Raw genomic sequence first — 21,324 nt, forward strand, 5'->3', positions numbered from 1 at the left:
AGCCATGCTGACTATCCTTGATTAATGCCGACCTCTCCAAGTGGAGATTAATCCTGTCCCTCAGAATTTTTTCCAATAGTTTCCCTGCCACTGATGTTAGACTCACAGGCCTGTAATTACCTGGTTTATCCTTACTACCCTTCTTGAATAACAGTACCACATTCGCTGTCTTCCAGTCCTCTGGCACCTCTCCTGTGGCCAGACAGGATTTGAAAATTTGTGTCAGAGATCCTGCAATCTCCTCCCTTGCCTCACAGCCTGGGATACATCTCATCTGGGCCTGGGGATTTATCCACTTTTAAGCCCGCTAAAACCGCTAATACCTCCTCCCTTTCAATGCTAATATGTTCAAGTATATCACAATCCCCCTCCCTGATCGCTACACCTACATCGCCCTTCTCCATAGTGAACACAGATGAAAAGTAATCATTCAAAACCTCACCTACATCCTCCGGCTCCACACACAGATTGCCACTTTGGTCCCCAATGGGCCCTACACTTTCCCTGGTTATCCTCTTGCCCTTAATATACTTATAAAATGCCTTGGGATTTTCCTTTATCTTGCCCACCAGTGTTTTTTCATGCCCCCACTTTGCTCTCCTACACTTTCTATACCCCTCTTGGGCCTCCTTTTTTTTCCTGATACAATCGTCTACATCCCTTGACATCCAGGGTTCCCTGGACTTGTTGGTCCTACCCTTCACCTTCACGGGAACATTTTCTTTTTGAATGACTCCCACTGGTCTGATGTAGACTTTCCTACAAGTAGCTGCTCCTAGTCTACTTTGGCCTGATCCTGTTTTATCATATTGAAATCAGCCTTTCCCCAATTCAGTACCTTTATTTTCGGTCCATCTTTGTCCTTTTCCATAACTACCTTAAATCTTACAGAGTTATGGTCACTATCTCCAAAATTTTCCCCCACTGACACTTCTACCACTTATCTGGCTTCATTCTCTAGGATTCGGTCCAGTACCGCCCCTTCTCTTGTAGGACTTTCTACCTGCTGGCTCAAAAAGATCTTCTGGATGCGCTTTAAGAATTCCGTCCCCTTTAAGCCTTTTGCACCAAGACTATCCCAGTTAATATTGGGGAAGTTGATATCCTCTACTATTATTACCCTATTATTTTTACACCTGTCTGAGATTTGCCTACATATCTGCTCTTCTATCTCTCCCTGACTAAATGGAGGCCTGTAGTACACTCCCAGCAAAGTGATTGCCCCCTTTTTGTTTTTAAGTTCTACCCATATGACCTCATTTAAGGAACCTTCTAAGATCGTCCCTCCTTACTGCAGTAATTGACTCCTTGATCAATAGTGCAATGCCACCTCTTTTACACCCTCCCATCACAGCTGAAGAGTCTATACCCTGAAATATTGAGCTGCCAGTCCTTATCCTCCCTCAATCATGTCTCTGTGATAGCAATAATATCATATTCCCATGTGTTAATCAACGCCCTCAATTCATCTGCCTTACTTGTAAGACTCTTTGCATTAAAATAGATGCAATCCAGCCTTGCATTATTCGCTTGTGCCTTAACAGGTCTATATCTGCTCTGCCTTCCAGACTGACTTAGTTTCTCTTCTATATTTGGCTGTGCATCACCCCCTACTGTACATCACCCTCTCTGCAAGGATGTTGGTCCCGTTCCAGTTCAGGTGCAACCCGTCCGACTTGTTCAGGTCCCACCTTTGCCAAAAACGGACCCAGTGATCCAGGAAACTCAAACCCTCCCTCCTGCATCCTCTCTTCAGCCACGCATTCATCTGCTGTGTCCTCCTATTCCTAAACTCACTAGCCTGTGGCACCAGGAGTAATCCAGAGATTACAAATTTTGAGGTCCTGATTTTTAATCTGCTACCTAGCTCCCTAAATTCTTTTTGCAGGAACTCATCCCACTTTCTTCCTATGTCGTTGGTACCAATGCGAACCACCACCTCTGACTGTTCACCCTCCCCCTTCAGAATGTCCTGCAGCCACTCCGTGACATTCTCGACCCTAGCATCAGGGAGGCAACATACCATCCTGAAGTCACATTTTTGGCCACAGAAACGCCTATCTGTACCCGTTATGATAGAATCTCCTATCACTATGACTCTCCCACTCTTTTTTTCTCCCCTCCTGTGCAGCTGGGCCACCCGTGGTGCCACAGACTTGGCTCTTCCCCTGAGAAGCTATCTCCCGCAACAGTATCCGAAGCGGAAAATCTGTTAGAGAGGGAGATGGACCGAGGGGACTCCTGCACTACCTGCCTAGTTCTTCAACTCTGCCTGGCGGTCACCCATTCCCTTTTTGCCTGAGCGGTCTTTACCTGTGGTGCGACCACCTCCCTTTCCGTGCTATCCACGATGATCTCAGCCTCGCAGATGCTCCACAGTGTCCCTAGCTGCCGCTCCAGACCCGAAATGGGGATTGCAAATAGCTGGAGCTGGAGACACTTCCTGCACACGTGTTCACCCTGGACACTGGAAGCATCCCTGACTTCCCACATTGCACAGGAGGAACACTCCACATTGCCGAGCTGCCCTGCCATGACTTACCCATAATTTACTCCGTTAAATTACTCAAAAATGAGAGATTATTTACACTAGGGACTTAAATTCCCTAAAAAACACTACTTACTATAAAAAAAAACTGTCGACCTTACCTTTCTGTTTACTTTTCATTACTAATAAATCGATCAAGTGTTATGCTATGTTTGATTTAAATTAAATTAAAAGCTTACCTGTATACTCACCCTGGTGGCTCTCTGTTTCTCTGCTCTCACAGTTGATTGTGACATCACTTTGATGTCACTTTTCGATTTTTCCCCTGCTCCGCACTCTCTCAGCTCCCGCCGTGCTCCTCTCTCTCTCTCTCTCCGCTCCTGCCATGCTCCTCTCTCTCTCTCTCCGCTCCCGCCATGCTCCTCTCTCTCTCTCTGCTCCCACCGTGCTCCTTTCTCTCTCTCCGCTCCCACCGTGCTTCTCTCTCTCTCTCTGCTCCCGCCATACTCCTCTCTCTCTCTCTCTGCTCCCGCCATGCTCCTCTCTCTCCCTCTCTGCTCCCGCCGTGCTCCTCTCTCTCTCTTTCTGCTCCCACCGTGCTCCTCTTGCTCTCTCTCAGCTCCCACTGTGCTCCTCTCTCTCTCACTCTCTGCTCCTGCCGTGCTCCTCTCTCTCTCTTGCTCTGGTTCCGGTCTCTGACTCTGGGCTTTTGGCGCACTTTTTAAGCCTCCGCTCCCGCCGTGCTCCTTTCTCTCTCCACTCCTGCCGTGCTCCTCTCTCTCTCTCTCTGCTCCCGCCATGCTCCTCTCGCCGCTCCCGCCATGCTCTTTTCTCTCTCTCTGCTCCCACCGTGCTCCTCTCTCTCTCTCTCCGCTCCCGCCGTGCCCCTCTCTCTCTCTCTCTCCACCTCCGCTGCGCTCCTCTCTCTCTCTTGCTCTGGTTCCGGTCTCCGACTCTGGGCTTTTGGCACGCTTTTTAAGCCTCCGCTCCCGCCGTGCTCCTCTCTCTCTCTCTCTTCGCTCCTACCGTGCTCCTCTCTCTCTTCTCCCGCTGTGCTCCTCTCTCTCTCTCTCTCCGCTCCCGCCATGCTCCTCCCTCTCTCTCTGCTCCCGCCATGCTCCTCTCTCTCTCTCTGCTCCCGCCGTGCTCCTCTCTCTCTCTCTGCTCCCACCGTGCTCCTCTCTCTCTCTCTGCGCCCACCGTGCTCCTCTCTCTCTCTCTCTGCTCCCATCGTGCTCCTCTCTCTCTCTCTCTGCTCCCGCCATGTTCCACTCTCTCTGCCCCTGCCGTGCTCCTCTCTCTCTCCGCTCCCGCCATGCTCCTCTCTCTCTCTCTGCTCCCGCCGTGCTCCTCTCTCTCTCTGTTCCCACTGTGCTCCTCTCTCTCTCTGCTCCCACCGTGCTCCTCTCTCTCTCACTCTCTGCTCCTGCCATGCTCCTCTCTCTCTCTCTGCTCCCACCGTGCTGCTCTCTCTCTCTGCTCCCACCGTGCTCCTCTCTCTCTCTCTCCGCTCCCGCCGTGCTCCTCTCTCTCTCTCTCTGCTCCCACCGTGCTCCTCTCTCTCTCCGCTCCCGCCATGCTCCTCTCTCTCTCTCTGCTTCCACCGTGCTCCTCTCACTCTCCGCTCCCGCTGTGCTCCTCTCTCTCTCTCTCTGCTCCCACCGTGCTCCTCTCTCTCTCTCTGCTACCGCCGTGCTCCTCTTTCTCTCTCTCTCCGCTCCCGCCATGCTCCTCTCTCCCTCTCTGCTCCCACCGTGCTCCTCTCTCCCTCTCTCTCTCTGCTGCCGCCGTGCTCCTCTCTCTCTCTCTCGCTCTGTCTCCGGTCTCATAAGATGGGTGCTACTGGAAGAGGAATTGTACTGTGGGAGGAAAATGTAGTCTACATGTCATGGCTGAACAGTGAAATATTATCTACTTCTCGCTTGTTAATAATATGCAGTGAAACGCCCAAAGGAATTCATTATTTGTCACAGTGATGGAAAGCTTTGTCACAGCTGCATGCCAAAATAAATCCACACACCTGTGGTGAGAAATTGTTGGCACCGTGAGTCGATCACATTGACACGTCCATTTTGAACTACAGATAAGGTATAAATGGAAGAGTCACTTTTTATATATAAATGACATTCATCAAGCAAAGCCTTCATATTGAAGTCACTTCACTTGACAAGCCGAGAACACAGTAAGAGGTTCCAGGTGATCTGCTAGTGCTGCCTTAGATTTCTCTGCTGGCCATCCCATGCAGGTCAGTGGTGCGGCAATTATACTGTCATTTTTCTAGCGACCAATCAGAAAAAAGGACAACAATTTTTTTTTAAAACCACCAATGTTGAGGTTAGGCTTTCATTATCTTGGTAGGTCACTGCTTCTTCAGTTGCTTGTGGGAGCCATGGTTTGGTTGCTTGATCTTCTGAAATTTGTAACACTTCCTATTGTGAATGGGCACTTTATGCTCTTTTTCGCATTTGCCTGGAAGCTACTGAAAAAGTGAGCAAATCTGACTCTCAGCAGAGGTTGTAGACTGATATTCCTCAAATACGGCGCGGTAATTTCACTTTCTCCCTATTTTTTAATTTTTAACTTTTCCAGCAGTAGATTAGAACCAGCTGTTATTTTAAAGGTGACTTCTTAGCAGTCTGAAATATGTGTCATCTGCACCCAGTAAAAATCCCACAATAGGTGAAGCACTGGTAGGCAGGAACTATCTTCCCTCACATTGTTCCCTGCGGTTTTGTTGTCTCACATTCCAGATATAGACAGAGGAAACTGCTTTCCCTTTTCCTCTTGCTCCCAGAGTTAGGGTTATTGGTAAATTGAAAGAACGAAAGACTTGCATTTATATAGGGTGGTTTCACAACCCTAGGACATCACATGCACTTTCCAGCCAATGAAGTACTTTTGAATTGTAGTCATGGTTGTAAAGTAGGAAACACGCCAGTGAATTTGCACACAGCAAGCTCCCACAAACAGCAGCATGATAATGCCAAGATAATCTATTTTAGTGATGTTGAATGAGGGATAAATATTGGCCAGGACACCAGAAGAACTCCCCTGTTCTTTGAATAGTGCCATGGGACCTTTTACATCCACCCGACAGGGCAGACAGGACCTCAGTTTAACTTCTCATCTGAAAGTTTATGCTGATTATATACTCGATTGTCATGTTTTGGCCAGAATAGTGACATCTTTTTCATACTGAGGCCTTTCTTCCCTCTTGTTTCCTACATTACAACAGTGACTAGACTTTAAAAAGCCCTCTTGAGCTATGACTTTAACAAACAACTATTTAGAATAAAGCTTCTGTTTAATATTAAATTATTAACATTGTTGTGTGGGTGGCATCGTGGTGTGCTGAATGTCCTGTGAAATGGCAGGATGGGCGTTCACCATGATCACAGATGAAACATGATCTTGATCTCAGCCCTGCCTCCTGGGGAGATACTGAGTGAAGGCCAGACACTACTTCACAAGGGAGGGGAACTTGGGGAAGATCGCCCAGAGAGCTTTCAGTCCCCTCCTAACAGCTAAGCTCTCCAAGTGAGTCGTGTATTCGTCAGTAGTGCAATGGTGTGCTGCATCAAGGGGAGGAGAAAATCTATCGAGGCGGGGGGGAAAAAAGACTATACAGAATGAGAGCAGTTCCCTCACATGGGGGTGGAGAGTAGTGGGGGTGGCAAACTCTAAAAGGTTTCCTCTTAAAAGTTCCTACATTACAGCAGTGACTAGATTTTTAAAAAGCACTTCATTGGCTATAAAGCGCTTTGGGACATCCTGAGGTTATGAAAAGTACTATATAAATGCAAGTCTGTCTGTCTAAAAAGGGCAAAGAAGAAAAGCAAACAAGGATCTCACTGATGAAGATAAATATTTGAGCAGCCAGCCCAAGAGGAGTAGCTGAACCTTGAGTGCTGATTGGCTAACAGCCTGCCTGGCTGCTATCTCAGCCAAATAACTGTGTGTGGCCAGAGAAACCTAAGTGAGGTTTAGAAAAAAATTTGGTTGACTTGGGAAGTGCAGTAAATTAGAACATTGTTCATCTCTAGCAGAGCTATCTGTGTTGTTAGGAGGATTTCATTAAAGTGTCTGTATGAAATGTTTTTACAATTTCCACTTGAGCTGTATAAAAGTACTGGTGGTTACAACCCCATCACTGTTGGTAGTACTGATGGATGCAATTTGAGGGCTGAATTAATGAGGCCAGAAGGGTTACATTATGGGGACGGGATGCATAAACTTGTGTTCCCTTGAATATAGAAGATTAAGTGGTAATCTAATTGAAGTGCATGACATGATTAAAGGACTTGACAGGGTAGATAGAGAGTAACTATTTTCTCTGATGGAGAGTCCAGAACAAGTGGGTGTAACCATAAAATGAGAGCTAGGCCATTCAGGGGTGATGTCAGGAAGGATTTCTTCACACAAAGTGTACTGGAAATCTGGAACTCACTTCCCAAAAAGCTGTTGAACCGAGGTCAATTGAAAATGACAAAACTGAGATTGATAGATTTTTGTTAGACAAGGGTATTAATGTTTACAGATCCAAGGCGGGTAAATGGGAGTTAAGGTGCAGATCAGCTATGATCTAATTGAATGGAGGAACAGGCTCAAGGGGCTGAATGGCCTACTCCTGTTCCTATGTGCCTAATAATATCAAACAAGAAGGATATCACACAATATTGAAATGTTCTGGCTATAATGTGATCTGTCACAAGGAGTTACTGGCAACAATACACTAAATCATCCTCGTGACAATACTGAGTTAAGTTTGAATCCAGCCAAGATTGATAGAATGAAAATGTTCTGTTTCTGCTGCCAGTAAGTGACTTACGTGAAGTGAATTGAGATGATACCTCAGTAGCGAGTGGACATGAGCAAAGATCTGCCTTAGTTCAGTGCTAGTTGGCACCAATTTGACAGTCCTACTTCAAGACGGATGTTGTAGTTAGTTAAATATTACTTTGGTGTAAAAGATGCCCTTTTGAGGGTAGGTTTGCTCTTCGAATAGAGCAAAGTAACTTATAGTTGATGCAGGATTGTTTGTCACAGACCTTAAATGAAAACATGCTCTAATCTCAATTAATACTAATAACCTCATTGAGTTCATAAGTTCACCTCCACCACCCCTGCAAAAAACATCCTTTAATATATAAAGAGCAATGGAGTATGTGTTCATTGTCTCTGGGTATATTTTTATGAGAAGTGTCTGCTCCTGCTGTTTGCTCATTTATTTGCCTAATTGTGGCAACATGTCAGTCCTACCTTGCATTCTGATGACACTTTTATATTGGATAGTGGGACCCAATCTGTCCCATTGGGCTTAATGGCTACTGAAATATAGCAGCAATATAGAAAGGAACAAAATTTCTCACAGCAAAATAGCAGGCTAAAGTAGAAATGGCTACGTTGTAGTTACAGCTGATCTCCAGTGTCTCTTGTACCAAGTGGGACTCTCCTCGCTGACCACAACTCAGTATACTCCTTCAATTCAATATGCACATGGAGGGATACAAGGCAGCAGCCCAGACTCCACTCACTTCCTCCAAGTAAAAGGTGTTGCTATGGGTACCCGCATGGGTCCTAGTTATGCCTGTCTTTTTGTTGGATATGTCAAACATTCCTTGTTCCTGTCCTACTCAGGCCCCATCCCCCAACTCTTTTTGACTGTATTGGTGCCGTTTCCTGCTCCCGCCCCGAACTAGAAAACTTTATTAACTTTGCTTCTAATTTCCACCTTTTTCTCACCTTCACATGGTCCATCTCTGACACTTCCCTTCCCTTCCTCGACTTCTCTGTCTCTATCTCTGGGGATAGGCTGTCTACGAATATTCATTATAAGCCCACCGACTCCCACAGCTACCTCGACTACACTCCTTCACACCCTGCCTCCTGTAAGGACTCCATTCCATTCTCCCAGTTTCTCCATCTCCGACGCATCTGTTCTGATGATGCTACCTTCCACGACAGTGCTTCCTTTCCTCAACTGAGGATTCCCCCCACTGTGGTTGACAGGGCCCTCAACTGTGTCCAGCCCATTTCCCACACCTCTACCCTCACCCCTTCCCCTCCCTCCCAAAACCGCGACAGGGTTCCCCTTGTCCTAACTTTCTACCCCACCAGCTTCCAGATCCAAAGGATCATCCACCGCCACTTCGGCCACATCCAGCGTGATGTCACCACCAAACGCATCTTCCCCTCCCTTCCTCTGTCAGCATTCCAAAGGGAGCGTTCCCTCCGCGACATCCCCACCACCTTGTCCACTCCTCCATTACCCCCACCACCTTGTCCCCTTCCCACAGTACCTTCCCCTGCAGTCGCAGGAGGTGTAATACCTGCCCATTTACCTCCTCTCTCCTCACTATCCAAGGCCGCAAACACTCCTTTCAGATGGTCAGCAACCGGAAGCTCGGGGTCATGTTTACGGACTGAGCGGAGGTGTTCTGCAAAGCGGTCACCTGATCTGCGTTTGGTCTCTCCAATGTAGAGGAGACCACATTGTGAGCAGCGATTTACTTGTACTTCTTTCAATTTAGTATACTGTATAACTTTGCCCAGAACCCAGCATTACGGTGTCGGGTTCCATGGTGGGCAAATCTGCGCCAATTTTCTGAGGCCCCCCCCCACCCCTCCGCCATAGAACCTGCCTCCAAACCGAGCACAAAATCCAGCCCTTAAGGTTTCACACAAAAGCAAAACACTGCGGATGCTGGAAATCTAAAATAAAAGCAGCAAATGCTGGTTTCACTCAGCAGGTCTGGCAGCGTCTATGGAGAGAGAAACAGAGTTAACATTTCAGATGGAAGGTCACAGACCTGAAACGTTAACTCTGCTTCTCTCTGCACAGATGCTGCCAGACCTGCTGAGTATTTCCAGCATTTCTTGTTTTTATTTTAGCCCAGAAGCTTTATCAGCCCAATTTCTTTTGCTTTAGTTTTATTGCCTTGACATTATTGTAAGTGTAGTCTGCTGCTTAGATGCATTAAAGGGCTCTTGTGTCAAATGCATCATTAGAAGCCAAAAAAATAGCTTTATCACATTCACAACAGGTGATAAAATATTTGGTGTGAAAATGGCATTGGTTAGCAACAGTTAATTAAGGATAAAGCAGCAAGCGTCATTACTTAATTGCTGCCTATGTATGCAGTCTCAAAGATATCACAGCATATCAGAGGTATACATTGGCTTTCGTAGTTAATTAGTGTGCTGCTGAGCTGCCCAGATCCCTTTCCGCTGTTGGGGAATTATCCCAATACCTGCGAGCACAAACCAGAGATAATAGATCCCTTCCCACATCACCTACAGCAGTGTTAGGCCTCAGTCACTTCAAGGTGTTTCAGGTAACAACACAAAATTATTTAGACCCGGCTATATTGGAACAAGAAACCAATGAAGATGTAAATTAATTTCTGACTATGTGTTCCTGCCCGGCCTAGACACAAATCCTTAATTTATCAGGGCTATTAATTTGGGTCAGATTGGAATCGGAAGCCAGTTTGGATTAAAGAATAAAATATAGACACTGCGAATGGAATCAAAAGTACACAATACAAATCATATGGGCCGTGAGTAATTGCTGGCCATTCTTTCAGTCCATGGTGATGAATATAGACAAACGCAACATAGAAACGTAGAAAATAGGAGCAGGAGTAGGCCATTCGGCCCTTCGAGCCTGCTCTGCCATTCATTAAGATCATGGCTGATCATCCAACTCAGTAGCCTGTTCCAGCTTTCGCCCCATACCCTTTGATCCCTTTAGACCCAAGAGCTATATCTAACTCCTTCTTGAAAATATACAATGTTTTGGCCTCAACTGCTTTCTGTAGTAGCGAATTCCACAGGCTCACCACTCTCTGGGAAGAAATTTCTCCTCAGTCCTGAAAGGTTTACCCTGTATCCTTAGACTATGACCCCTGGTTCTGGACTCCCCCACCATCGGGAAATTCCTTCCTGCATCTACCCTGTCAAGTCCTGTTAGAAGTTTATAGGTTTATTTGAGATCCCCCCTCACCCTTCTGAACTCCAGCGAATATAATCCTAACCGACTCAATCTCTCCTCATTCGTCAGTCCCGCCTTCCCAGGAATCAGTCTGGTAAACCTTCGCTGCACTCCCTCTATAGCAAGAACATCTTTCCTCAGATAAGGAGACCAAAACTGCACACAATATTCCAGGTGTGGCCTCACCAAGGCCCTGTATAATTGCAGCAAGACATCCCTGCTCCTGTACTCGAATACTCTCGCTATGAAGGCCAACATACCATTTGCCTTTTTTACCGCCAGTTGCACCTGCATGCTTAGCAACTCGTGTACGAGAACACCCAGGTCTCGCTGCATAGTCCCCTCTCTCAGTTTATATCCATTCAGATAATAATCTGCCTTCCTGTTTTTGCTACCAAAGTGGATAACCTCACATTTATCCACATTATACTTCATCTGCCATGCATTAGCCCACTCACTCAACTTGTCCAAATCACCCTGAAGCCTCTCTGCATCTGCTTCACAACTCACCCTCCCACCCAGTTTTGTGTCATCTGCAAATCTGGAGATATTACATTTAGTTCCCTCATCTAAATCATTAATATATATTGTGAATAGCTGGGGTCCTAGCACCAATCCCTGCAGTACCCCACTAGTCACTGCCTGCCATTCGGAAAAAGACCCATTTATCCCTACTCTTTGTTTCCAGTCAACCAACCAATTTTCTATCCATCGCAATACACGACCCCCAATCCCATGCGCTTTAATTTTACATGCTAATCTCTTATGTGGGACTTTGTCGAAAGCCTTCTGAAAGTCCAAATAAACCACATCCACTGGCTCCCCTCATCAACTCTACTAGTTACATCCTCAAAGAATTCTAGTAGATTTGTCAAGCATGATTTCCCTTTCGTAAATCCATGCTGACTTTGCCCGATTCTACCACTGTTCTCTAAGTGCTCTGCTATAAAATCTTTGATAATGGACTCTAGAATTTTCCCCACTACCAACGTCAGGCTGACCGGTCTATAATTCCCTGCTTTCTCTCTACCTCCCTTTTTAAATAGTGGAGTTACATTAGCTACCCTCCAATCTGTAGGAACTGTTCCAGAGTCTCTGGAATCTTGGAAGATGACCACCAATGCATCCACTATTTCTAGGGCCACTTCCTTAAGTACTCTGGGATGCAGACCATCAGGCCCTGGGGATTTATCAGCCTTCAATCCCATCAATTTCCCCAACACCATTTCTCTACTAATACTGATTTCTTTCAGTTCCTCTCTCTCACTAAACCCTGTGTTCCCCAACATTTCTGGTATGATATTTGTGTCCTCCTTTGTGAAGACAGAACCAAAATATGCATTTAGTTGGTCAGCCATTTCTTTATTCTCCATAATAAATTCCCCTGTTTCTGACTGTAAGGGACCTACATTTGTTTCACCAATCTTTTTCTCTTCACATACCTATAGAAACTTTTACAGTCAGTTTTTATGTTCCCCGCAAGCTTGCTCTCGTACTCTATTTTCCCCTTCTTAATCAATCCCTTGATCCTCCTTTGCTGAATTCTAAATTGCTCCCAATCCTCAGGTCTGTTGTTTTTCCTGGCAAATTTATATGCCTCTTCCTTGGGTCTAATACTATCTCTAACTTCCCTTGTAAGCCATGGTTTGGCTACCTTTCCCATTTTACTTTTGCGCCAGACAGGGATAAACAATTGTTGCAGTTCATCCATGCACTCTTTAAATGTTTGCCATTGCCTATCCACCGTCATCCTTTTAAGCAACGTTTCCCAACTGGTTACCATTGAGTGCTTTATAAATTTCTTAGCTACGATGTAAGAAATGATTCAATCTCAGATCAAGACATTTGAATAGTAGAATAAAAGTGCTGCTAGTTCAACTTCTCTGTATTCACCACATCTTGAAGATTAAATCTTCTAAAATATAAATTTGATAATTCCAGATCGTGGTTGGCGATTTCTCTATCAATGTCCCTTTTCTTCCCTCTTCCTCCAACATCCAAGCTCAGTGTATTTTTCTTTATAAGATAATGGACTGGATTTAAGAGCCCGTTGTCGCTCTCGGCGCCGAGCTCAAAAAATGGCGGCCCACGCAGCGGCTCATTTAAATGGCCAGCGCAGCCCGCATCCCCCCCAATCACGTGGAGGGGTCGGGCTGTACGACACCAGCAATGGCGTCAGTTGCCTGTGCACAGGCACTGGCACCCTTTTAAAAGAGCAGCCAGCCCTGCCGGCATATTTAAATTTTTAAAGATACACCACCCCCCCCCCCCCCAAATAAAATTCTAATGCTCCTTTCCCACCCCTCCCTATAACAATTACATTAATTATTTTCCCTTCCCTCCCCAAAAACATTTACCTTTCAAATCTGACCTTCCCCACACCAGACTGCACAAAGTTTAAAGTTCACTCCTTTCTACCATCCACTACACTCATTGGGCTGAACTTTACCAGCCCCTCAAGGCTGCAGGTCGCATGTTACTGGCGGCGGGGGCCTCGGTGTGGCCCTCCCTGCCGCCTGGCGGCGGGCCCTTCATCAGCATATGCAAAGTAACATTGAACATATGTAAATAAACTTAACTGCAGGTGGCAAACATCCCACGCCAATGTTATGGCTGCCATCCGTGCTCAGCGCGCCTTCGGAACACTGTTCCGAGGCGAGAACCTGGTGCAGAAGGGAGAGCAATAGAATTTTTAGGGTGGGCGGGGTGGGGCAGCTGGGAAAACAAATGTTATTGGTTGTGTGAATGGTGGGAAGGGGTTAGAGGTCGAATGTCAGAAAGTTGGGGGGGGGGAATGTTCGGGAAGGGAATAAAGTGTTTTCTGACATTAGGTGCCACATAAATGACGATTGGGGGGCCTGGGGCCTTTCACACTTTCCCAATGCTACCACTTTAAATATTAAAATTGTCCTGCTGGACTTAAAGTCCTTTAAATATGGCACCATCGCCTGCGCAGTGGCGCCAGATGCCATTGCTGGGGATGCAGCGGCCGCCCCCTTATCAGGGGCAGCCGGTCCACCCCCTCTATTTAAGTGAGCCCCCGCGTGTAATATCGGGGGGGGGCTCAGCGACGGCGCATCCTCGCGGGAAGCACGCTGTCTTTCAAGTGTGCCACTGCGACCTGCCCATTCGTTCAGCCCATTATATTTATTTGACCCCATCCCCCAACGCCCGCAACCATCTTCTGGCCACACGCCTCCCCGCCCCCCCCCTCCCCCCACCGGCCTGGCACGGAGCCCAACGTCGTGGGCTTGATAAAATCCAGCCCAATGAATATATTAATGCAAAAAGCTTCTCTTCTACAAAATAAATATTTAATCAAAATAGAGAAAACACTTTAAACAGAATAGGAATTTAGTTTCAGTCTTCCCTGGCTTAAAAGAATTGCAGAAAGTGTTAATTTAAAAGTTAATTTTGGTTTTGTTTTACAGTGTGTGTTGCCTGTATCCTAATGCACGTCAGATCCCGCTCATTCATCATTCCTGTGCTTGCCGGCCTACATTGGCTCCTGGTCCAGCAATGCCTTGAATTTAAAATTCTCATCCATGTGTTTAAATCCCTCCATGGCCTTGCCCCACTCTATCTCTGTAACCTCCTCCAACCCGATAACCCTCTTTGATCTCTGCTCTCTTCCAATTCTAACCTCTTGTGCATCACCGATTTCTATCTCCCCACCGTTAGCGACTGTGATTTCAACTGTCTGGGCTCTGAGCTCTAGAATTTCCTCCATAAACCTTTCTGCCTTTTGCCCTCATTCCCCTTCCTTTAAAATGCTCCTTGAAACTTACCTCTTTGCTCAAGCTTTAGGTCACCTGTTCTGGTGTCCCCTTATGTGCCTGGATTAAAGCCTGGCTCAAGTATAAAATTAAAACACGACCCGGGCCCGACCCAACAACAGCCAACCCCAACCCGACCTGGGCCCGAGTCCTTTAAATTTTTTAAATGCCCCACCTGACCCAAACCCGACACAGGTAGTTGGGTTTGGTCGGGTAGCCAGGCTTTACTGCAGAGGGCGCATGTTTCCCGCCTTGACCTCCTAAATGTTCATTTGAAGATTACTTCCCGGAGCAAGGCAGCACTGTCCACATCCAGCCCGACCCGACCCGCACCCCGACCCAGAAGAGAGATTCGACCTGACCCGACCCGACCTGAACCCGGCACATCTCGTTGGGTCTGGTCGGGTTCGGGTCGGGTAGCCACGCTTTAGCCTAGATGTCAAATGTGTTGTTTGCTAACACTCCTATTAAGTGCCATGGGACGTTTCGCAGTGTTAATGATGCTAGATAACTGCAAGTTGTTGTTATTGGGAGCCCCAAATATGACTGGAATTGAAGGATTATTCTCATCTATCTTGCTGGCTAGCAGCAGTGCTGCAGGTAATCGGGCTTGAACCCATTATCTGCCTCACAGCTCCTGATGGTTGAAGGGAAATTGAGCTTGTCAGAGGATAGGGCAAAATAAATGTGGTGGGTATTAGGCTGATGCTCCATAAAATGTACTTGAAGCTGCTATGTCAGTCAGTATCCCTATGTTCCTTCCCCCTATTAAGAGTGGTGCACAAAGCACCAAGGTTAGGGAGTTAGATACGGTTTGTGCACCAAAGATTGAGAAGCACATAGGGTTGCCAACCCTCCAGGATTAGTCTGGAGTCTCCTGGAATTGAAGATTAAAAGCTCCAGATCAACCCAGGTGAAAAATAGGGACATGAAAAAGAAATTATGTGTGCTTCTCATTAACTTTGCGCATTTGGTTTATTAGTTGTAAAAATATTGAAGATTGGGGGATAAGTTGTTTGACAGTCAAGATCTTCCAATCATGTGATGAAGAGTCAGTTTGCTTTCCAATTGGTGTGGGTAGGTGGGGCACCACGAGGATGGACATGTCAGACAACTATTGGCAGGGGTGTGGGGGTGGGGAACTTGGAGGCAAAAGCCTCCCTGAATATGTCCAACCAGAGTTGGCAACCCGAGGAGCACACAAAATTTTACTGCAAAAACAGTAAAATTGATTACCATCTTTGTGGTGTTGCTCTGCATCATGCCACAGCATATTAGGAGGCAAATTAGTGCGAGCTGTTCATCACACAATGAGCTCGTGATCTCGGTCCCACTGTGCGTCAAACAGGGACTTGGTAGTTCCCCAAAGTGAGAGTGGGAAAAACTGAGGGAGAATCACTTTGGGCCACTCTGAGTTGATAAGAACAGACAGAAAACCTTTTTCCCCAAGATAATCCAGTTGGGAGAGAAGGTGAAGAAAAGAAGGGAAAATGGTGCTCAGAGACGACTGTTGCCATTTATGAAAAAATGTCATTTGACTTGTAATTATTTTAGCTAGTTTCCAATATCATTCACATTCCACCAACCACAACTACCCTGAGTCTCTCCCAGTGTTGCTTCACTGAATAACATTAGCATTTTTTAGAGTCCAAAAATCATGATTTTTAATTAACAGAATTCACACATGATCAGTGATGGGACAAGACATTCAATGAGATATGGCGGTTTTGGCAGTCGTACAGACGCTCCGCAGATGCAGCATTATGGTTGCCATGGAGAACATCTGATTGAAAGGGACAGTCTAGGTCCCTGAACCTTGTCAGTGCTACAGTTAGAAAGCTTTCTTTTTGTTAAGCTTCTCGGAGTCGCTAGGAAACCAAGAATTCAATCTCTAGCCTCTATAATTTGGGAGATATCCATGTCATTTGTATTAGTCTGCTGCTTATACTCATGGGAGTCTTGACTATTTGCTCTCCCTGTTTGCAACCCCTGCAGTTTTTTATCCTTACTTTCCCTGCAACTCTTCTGTTAGAAAAAAATGTTCTTTGTGGAGTAGAATTGAAAAGCTATCAACATGGTTCTACACTGGATGCTGCAGCTGTCTGTTGTTAGATGGGTGCTGCACTGATGGGAATATTATAGCTACTGTATATTAGAGTGAGATAAATCCCTCTGTTACTACTTGTCAAATCATATGATTTGATTACAGCTGTCTTGCTACCCATCATTGTCAGACCTGACATTCCATTTGTCAAAAAACTGAGAACAGAAAATAGTTAGAAATATCTTAGGTTTCTATTTACTCCACAGAAGTGTGATCTAAGCTGTAACATATAAGGAGTTGAGGCAACATTAACAAACCTCTTGAATTCACTGCCCTGTAACATAGGAACATTGTGATCAGGAGTAGGCCATGCAGCCCTTCAGGCCTGTTCCACTATTCAGTTAGATCCCCCCTTTGATCTGTAACCCTTGATGCCCCAAGCTAGCAAAAGTCTAATGATCTCAAATTTGAAAGCTCCAATTGTCCCAGTATCTACTGCCTTTCGAAGGAGAAAATTCCAGATTTCTAATAACCTTTGTGTGAAAATAGTGAGTCTTGATTTCTTTCCTGAACGGCCTAGCTCGATTTTAAAATTATGTCCAAAAATCACCGTTATCATAACTATTACACGTGTCAGCCATAGTTCACGAGGTTCCAAGTTCAAATCCCACTCTCGGCCTTCAGTACAGAAAATCCACGCTAACACTCCAGTGCAATACTGAGGGAGAGCTGCACTGTCAGTGAGACATTAAACCAAGACCCTGTCTGCCCTTTCAGGTGGGCACAAAAGATTCCATGGCACTATTTTGAAGAAGAGCAGGGGAGTTCTGACCAGGGCTGTCCTGGCCAATATTGATTCCTCAATCAACATCACACAAACAGATTATCTGGTCATTATCTCATTGCTGTTTGTGGGAGCTTGCTGTGTGCAAATTGGCTGCTGTGGTTCAGACATTACAACGGTAACTACACTTCAAAAGTACTTCATTAGCTGTAAAGTGCTGTGGAACATCCTGAGGTCATGAAAGGCACATATAAATGCAAGTCTTTCTTTATTAAAACAAAAGTTAGGTTTCAAAGTGCTCTATGTGTTTCCTTTGGTTGAAGCACTGTTAACTGCTGCAAGAGGGCATATTTGATGCGTTCTCCTTTACAGTGCTAAACAGAACAAGTGAATTGACGATTACTGTTTTGATTTGCGATGTGTGATGAGCCCCATTGAAACTAGAGTGAACTTGCCGCTGTCTGGCTGTTGTCTCAATTTTCACTTGAGCCCATCATCTACTAGAGTGAAAGAAGAAAAAAAGAACTTGGATTTATGTAGCATCTCTATAGCATGTTCGTGACTTCAGGATGTCCCTAAGTGTTTTACAGCCAGTGAATGTCATAATAGAGGAAAACGCGGTAGCCAATTCATGCACAGCAAGGTTTTTAAAATTCATTTCATCGGATGTGGGCATCGCTGGCAAGGCCAGCATTTGCTTCCCATCCCTAATTGCCCTTGAGAAGGTGGTGGTGAGCTGCCTTCTTGAACCTCTGCAGTCCTTGGGGTGTCGAAACACCCACAGTGCTGTTAAGGAGGGAGTTCCAGGATTTTGATCTAGTGACACTGAAGGAATGGCGATATAGTTCCAAATCAGGATGGTGTGTGGCTTGGAGGGGAACTTGCAGGTGGTGGTGTTCCCATGCATCTGCTGCCCTTGTCCTTCCAGGTGGAAGAGGTCGCGGTTTGGAAGTTGCTGTCTAAGGAGCCTTGGTGAGTTGCTGCAGTGCATCTTGTATATGATGCACACTGCTGCCACTGTGCGCCGGTGGTGAAGGGAGTAAATGTTGAAGGTGGTGGATGGGGTGCCAATCAAGTGGGCTGCTTTCTCCTGGATGGTATCGAGCTTCCTGAGTCTCGCAAACAGCAATGTGATGAATGACCAGATAATCCTTTTTAGATATTGATTGAGGGACAAGTGTTGACCAGGACACTGGGGAGAACTTCACTGCTGTCCTTCAAAATAGTACCATGGGTTCGTTTACATCACCTGAGAGGGCAGACAGAACCTCAGATTAATACCTTGTCTGAAAGACAGCCCTCAGTAGTGCATTGAAATTTCTTATGAGTTTCTTATGTAATCTGCAAGACGTGTTTATTTTATCACTTTACTCTTTCTCCTCCATTTTCCCTAGTGCTCCTTTTTGCCGAAATTCTCCATTTACATCGAGACAAAATATGAAGACAACAATGGGTGCAATGATCATGTGAGTCCTTGTGCAGATCAGAGCATTAGACAACATTACATACTAATCGTTGTGATGTGGAGCTGAGCACATATTTATTCTAAACAGACATGTTTGTTTTTCCTGACTGAAGATCAATATGCCTCGACGTATATTTTCAGTGTTTGTGCTTCATGAGATGCTCTGGTGCTGCTAAGCTACTGAGGGCAAAGTCTTTGTAATTCTGTCGCATGTCACATCTGTACCAGAATCTTCTGTTCTCTTTCCTTTGTCTGGGACGAGGAAACATAGCAAATCCTGCAGATCAACCCGAAAGGTTCCAATGCTGTACTTCACCCGGAGACCCTGAAGGAGAGAAGATTAACTCTCTCCCACTCCCACCCCCTCCTCGGCAGGAACAGAGTGGGTGAGCGGTTTAGAAGGAGTAGCTCCATTTTCCACTCCGTTCCAGCCCATTTCAGATTTTAACATAGTTTGCCGACATCCCCTCCCTGCTTCCCTCCCTTGAGACCCTCTCAAAACCCCCTCCCCATAACTTTACCTACTTGCCTGCAACCCCGGGCTGCCCAGCCGTCTGCTCCTACCCATCAACCAGCTGCTACTTTCTGCCCATTTTGAGTGGGTAACAGACTGGTGGCATGCTGGCCAGGCCCAGGAGATGAAATACCCATTGGTGTCCCCCCACTTATCTTCAGGGGTACCATTAGATATGGACTGACAAGAGTGGGCACCTAGAGGCAGCAGCTCATCTGTTATTTTTTGTAGAGCCTTGGTAAATGGCCTTAAAGAAAAATCTATGGACAATCTACTTGCTTGCAATTCACGGTAACAGTAGAGCTGAAGGACAACTCATGTTAAATCATTCTATCGTAACCAGTGACCTTATTATTAAAACCCATTTACAACTTTATCTTTTATGTATAACATATGTAAAGGAGTGTGTGCTGCACCAGTCTTCAACTGCCTCCTCCATGTCGACTGAGAAGGTATCAAGTCCAAAAGAAATGGAAGCCTACATCAGATAGCAGTGTTCCAAATGTTGCGCTATGGTTGAGGTGAGCATGCTCAGTCTCTCACTCAATTCTTTTTCTTATGTCCCAGCAGATTTTTAACACGGACAAAAACCACACGGATCACGAGGTGTGTTTCCTAGACATCGCTTATGATGAAATTCCAGACCGTTACTACAAGAGTTCAGAGGTGAGTCCCCTTGACAGCCTCAGCTTCTGAGGGATGGATGCACAGTAATTGCTTTTCAGTGTTCAGATCGTACCTGGATTACTAAGCAACCTACACACACACACACAAACTTAGTGCATCACTTTTACAGGTTCCCTTTGCCTTCTCAACAAACCTGTTGTGAAAGGCTTTGGGTGTTTAATGCCCCATTCTCTAGATTGTTTCCTCCACACCACTAATTTTCTCTCATCTCTTGCGCACCACTGGCTGGAGGAATCCTGTGCCCCAAGTACTGTTCATGAGCTGACCTCCAGTAGGATTATGTATCCTAAAGTCTGCATGGTGAAAATCTTTCCACCTCTGTTTAGTTTAGTTTAGTTTAGTTTAGAGATACAGCACTGAAACAGGCCCTTCGGCCCACCGAGTCTGTGCCGACCATCAACCACCCATTTATACTAATCCTACACTAATTCCATATTCCTACCACATCCCCACCTGTCCCTATATTTCCCTACCACCTACCTACACTAGGGGCAATTGCTAATGGCCAATTTACCTATCAACCTGCAAGTCTTTGGCAAGTCTGCCCCATCCATCACACAGCATCTCCACACCCTGAATGTGCAACTCCAGCGCTCCCACCTCACAAAACAGCTGGTTCTCTCACTGGATTCCGTAAGATGCTGAAAGTTGCTGCCGGTTGCTCGCGACATTTGCAGGCTGTGACAAAAGAATGCTGTGGAATTTTCCAGCAGATCAGCGATGAAATCGGCAAATTGCTGAAAACCCAGTGATTGTTGGCTAGCTCCGTGACTGGAGGATGGAGCGATATCAGCTTCTGATAATTTAAACATCATTCAGTCATGCTTTTCTACTGCTGTTGCTGCCCTCCTGCTAGAAACACATGGAGGTCTGGCTGTGTGCAGCACCACCACTACTGCTACAAGGCTGGCAGGCCTAGTCAGCAATAGAGTCGCCACACATTTGTTTTCACACTTCTACAACTCGCTCAAACATTAGCAGACAAGTTCTGCTGAGTCACCTCCGAGGCAGAATTAACAGTGCGACAGTCAAGAGTAAATGCTGTCCAGGTCACATTGGTCCTGATACGATTGTTTCCATTTTATCTACATTCACACATATATCTTCTACGACCACTGTACCCTTAATTGTACCTGTGCATGTTTGTGCTGCTCCAGTTGCCTTGTACATCTGTTTATCAGCCTCTCTGCATCACTCACCTTGTGGGTAATTGACTGGATCTGTCTCTCGGTGCTTGCATGCCTGTTTGCACTCCTATCTCATTGAGATGAGCAGTGCTCTGTTATCTCACCGACCATAGGTGGATAAGAAACTGTGACATGATGTTGCCTGAATGCAACTCATTTGAATTTAAGAACATTTATTTTTGGAATAACTGAAGCAAAACTCTTATCACTGCTGTCCAGCACATTCTTGGATCCTTTATTCTGTATGGTGGCATTGTGGATTTGTTGCTGGATTTATAATCCAGAGGATGCCAAGCTCTTCCTATCAGAAATGCGGGAAGGGGAAGATGCAGAAAGAAATGGGTCACTCTTGAAGAAAAGAAAGATTTGCATTTATATAGCACCTT

The 21,324-nt window shown here is 45.8% G+C and overlaps 1 protein-coding gene across 1 annotated transcript in view; it reads left to right on the forward strand.

Moving 5' to 3' along the window:
* The window catches only part of LOC137383479 (cytoplasmic phosphatidylinositol transfer protein 1-like), a 273,622-nt gene that overhangs the window by 172,037 nt on the left and 80,261 nt on the right, over positions 1–21,324 (forward strand). Inside the window, exons 6-7 of the mRNA XM_068056450.1 lie at positions 18,480–18,551; positions 19,635–19,730. Of these exons, the coding sequence (XP_067912551.1) occupies positions 18,480–18,551; positions 19,635–19,730 (168 nt within the window). The remainder of the gene's footprint in view (positions 1–18,479; positions 18,552–19,634; positions 19,731–21,324) is intronic.

The sequence above is a fragment of the Heterodontus francisci genome, chromosome 24 (genome assembly GCF_036365525.1).
Source record: "Heterodontus francisci isolate sHetFra1 chromosome 24, sHetFra1.hap1, whole genome shotgun sequence".
In the NCBI taxonomy this organism is placed as follows: domain Eukaryota; kingdom Metazoa; phylum Chordata; class Chondrichthyes; order Heterodontiformes; family Heterodontidae; genus Heterodontus; species Heterodontus francisci.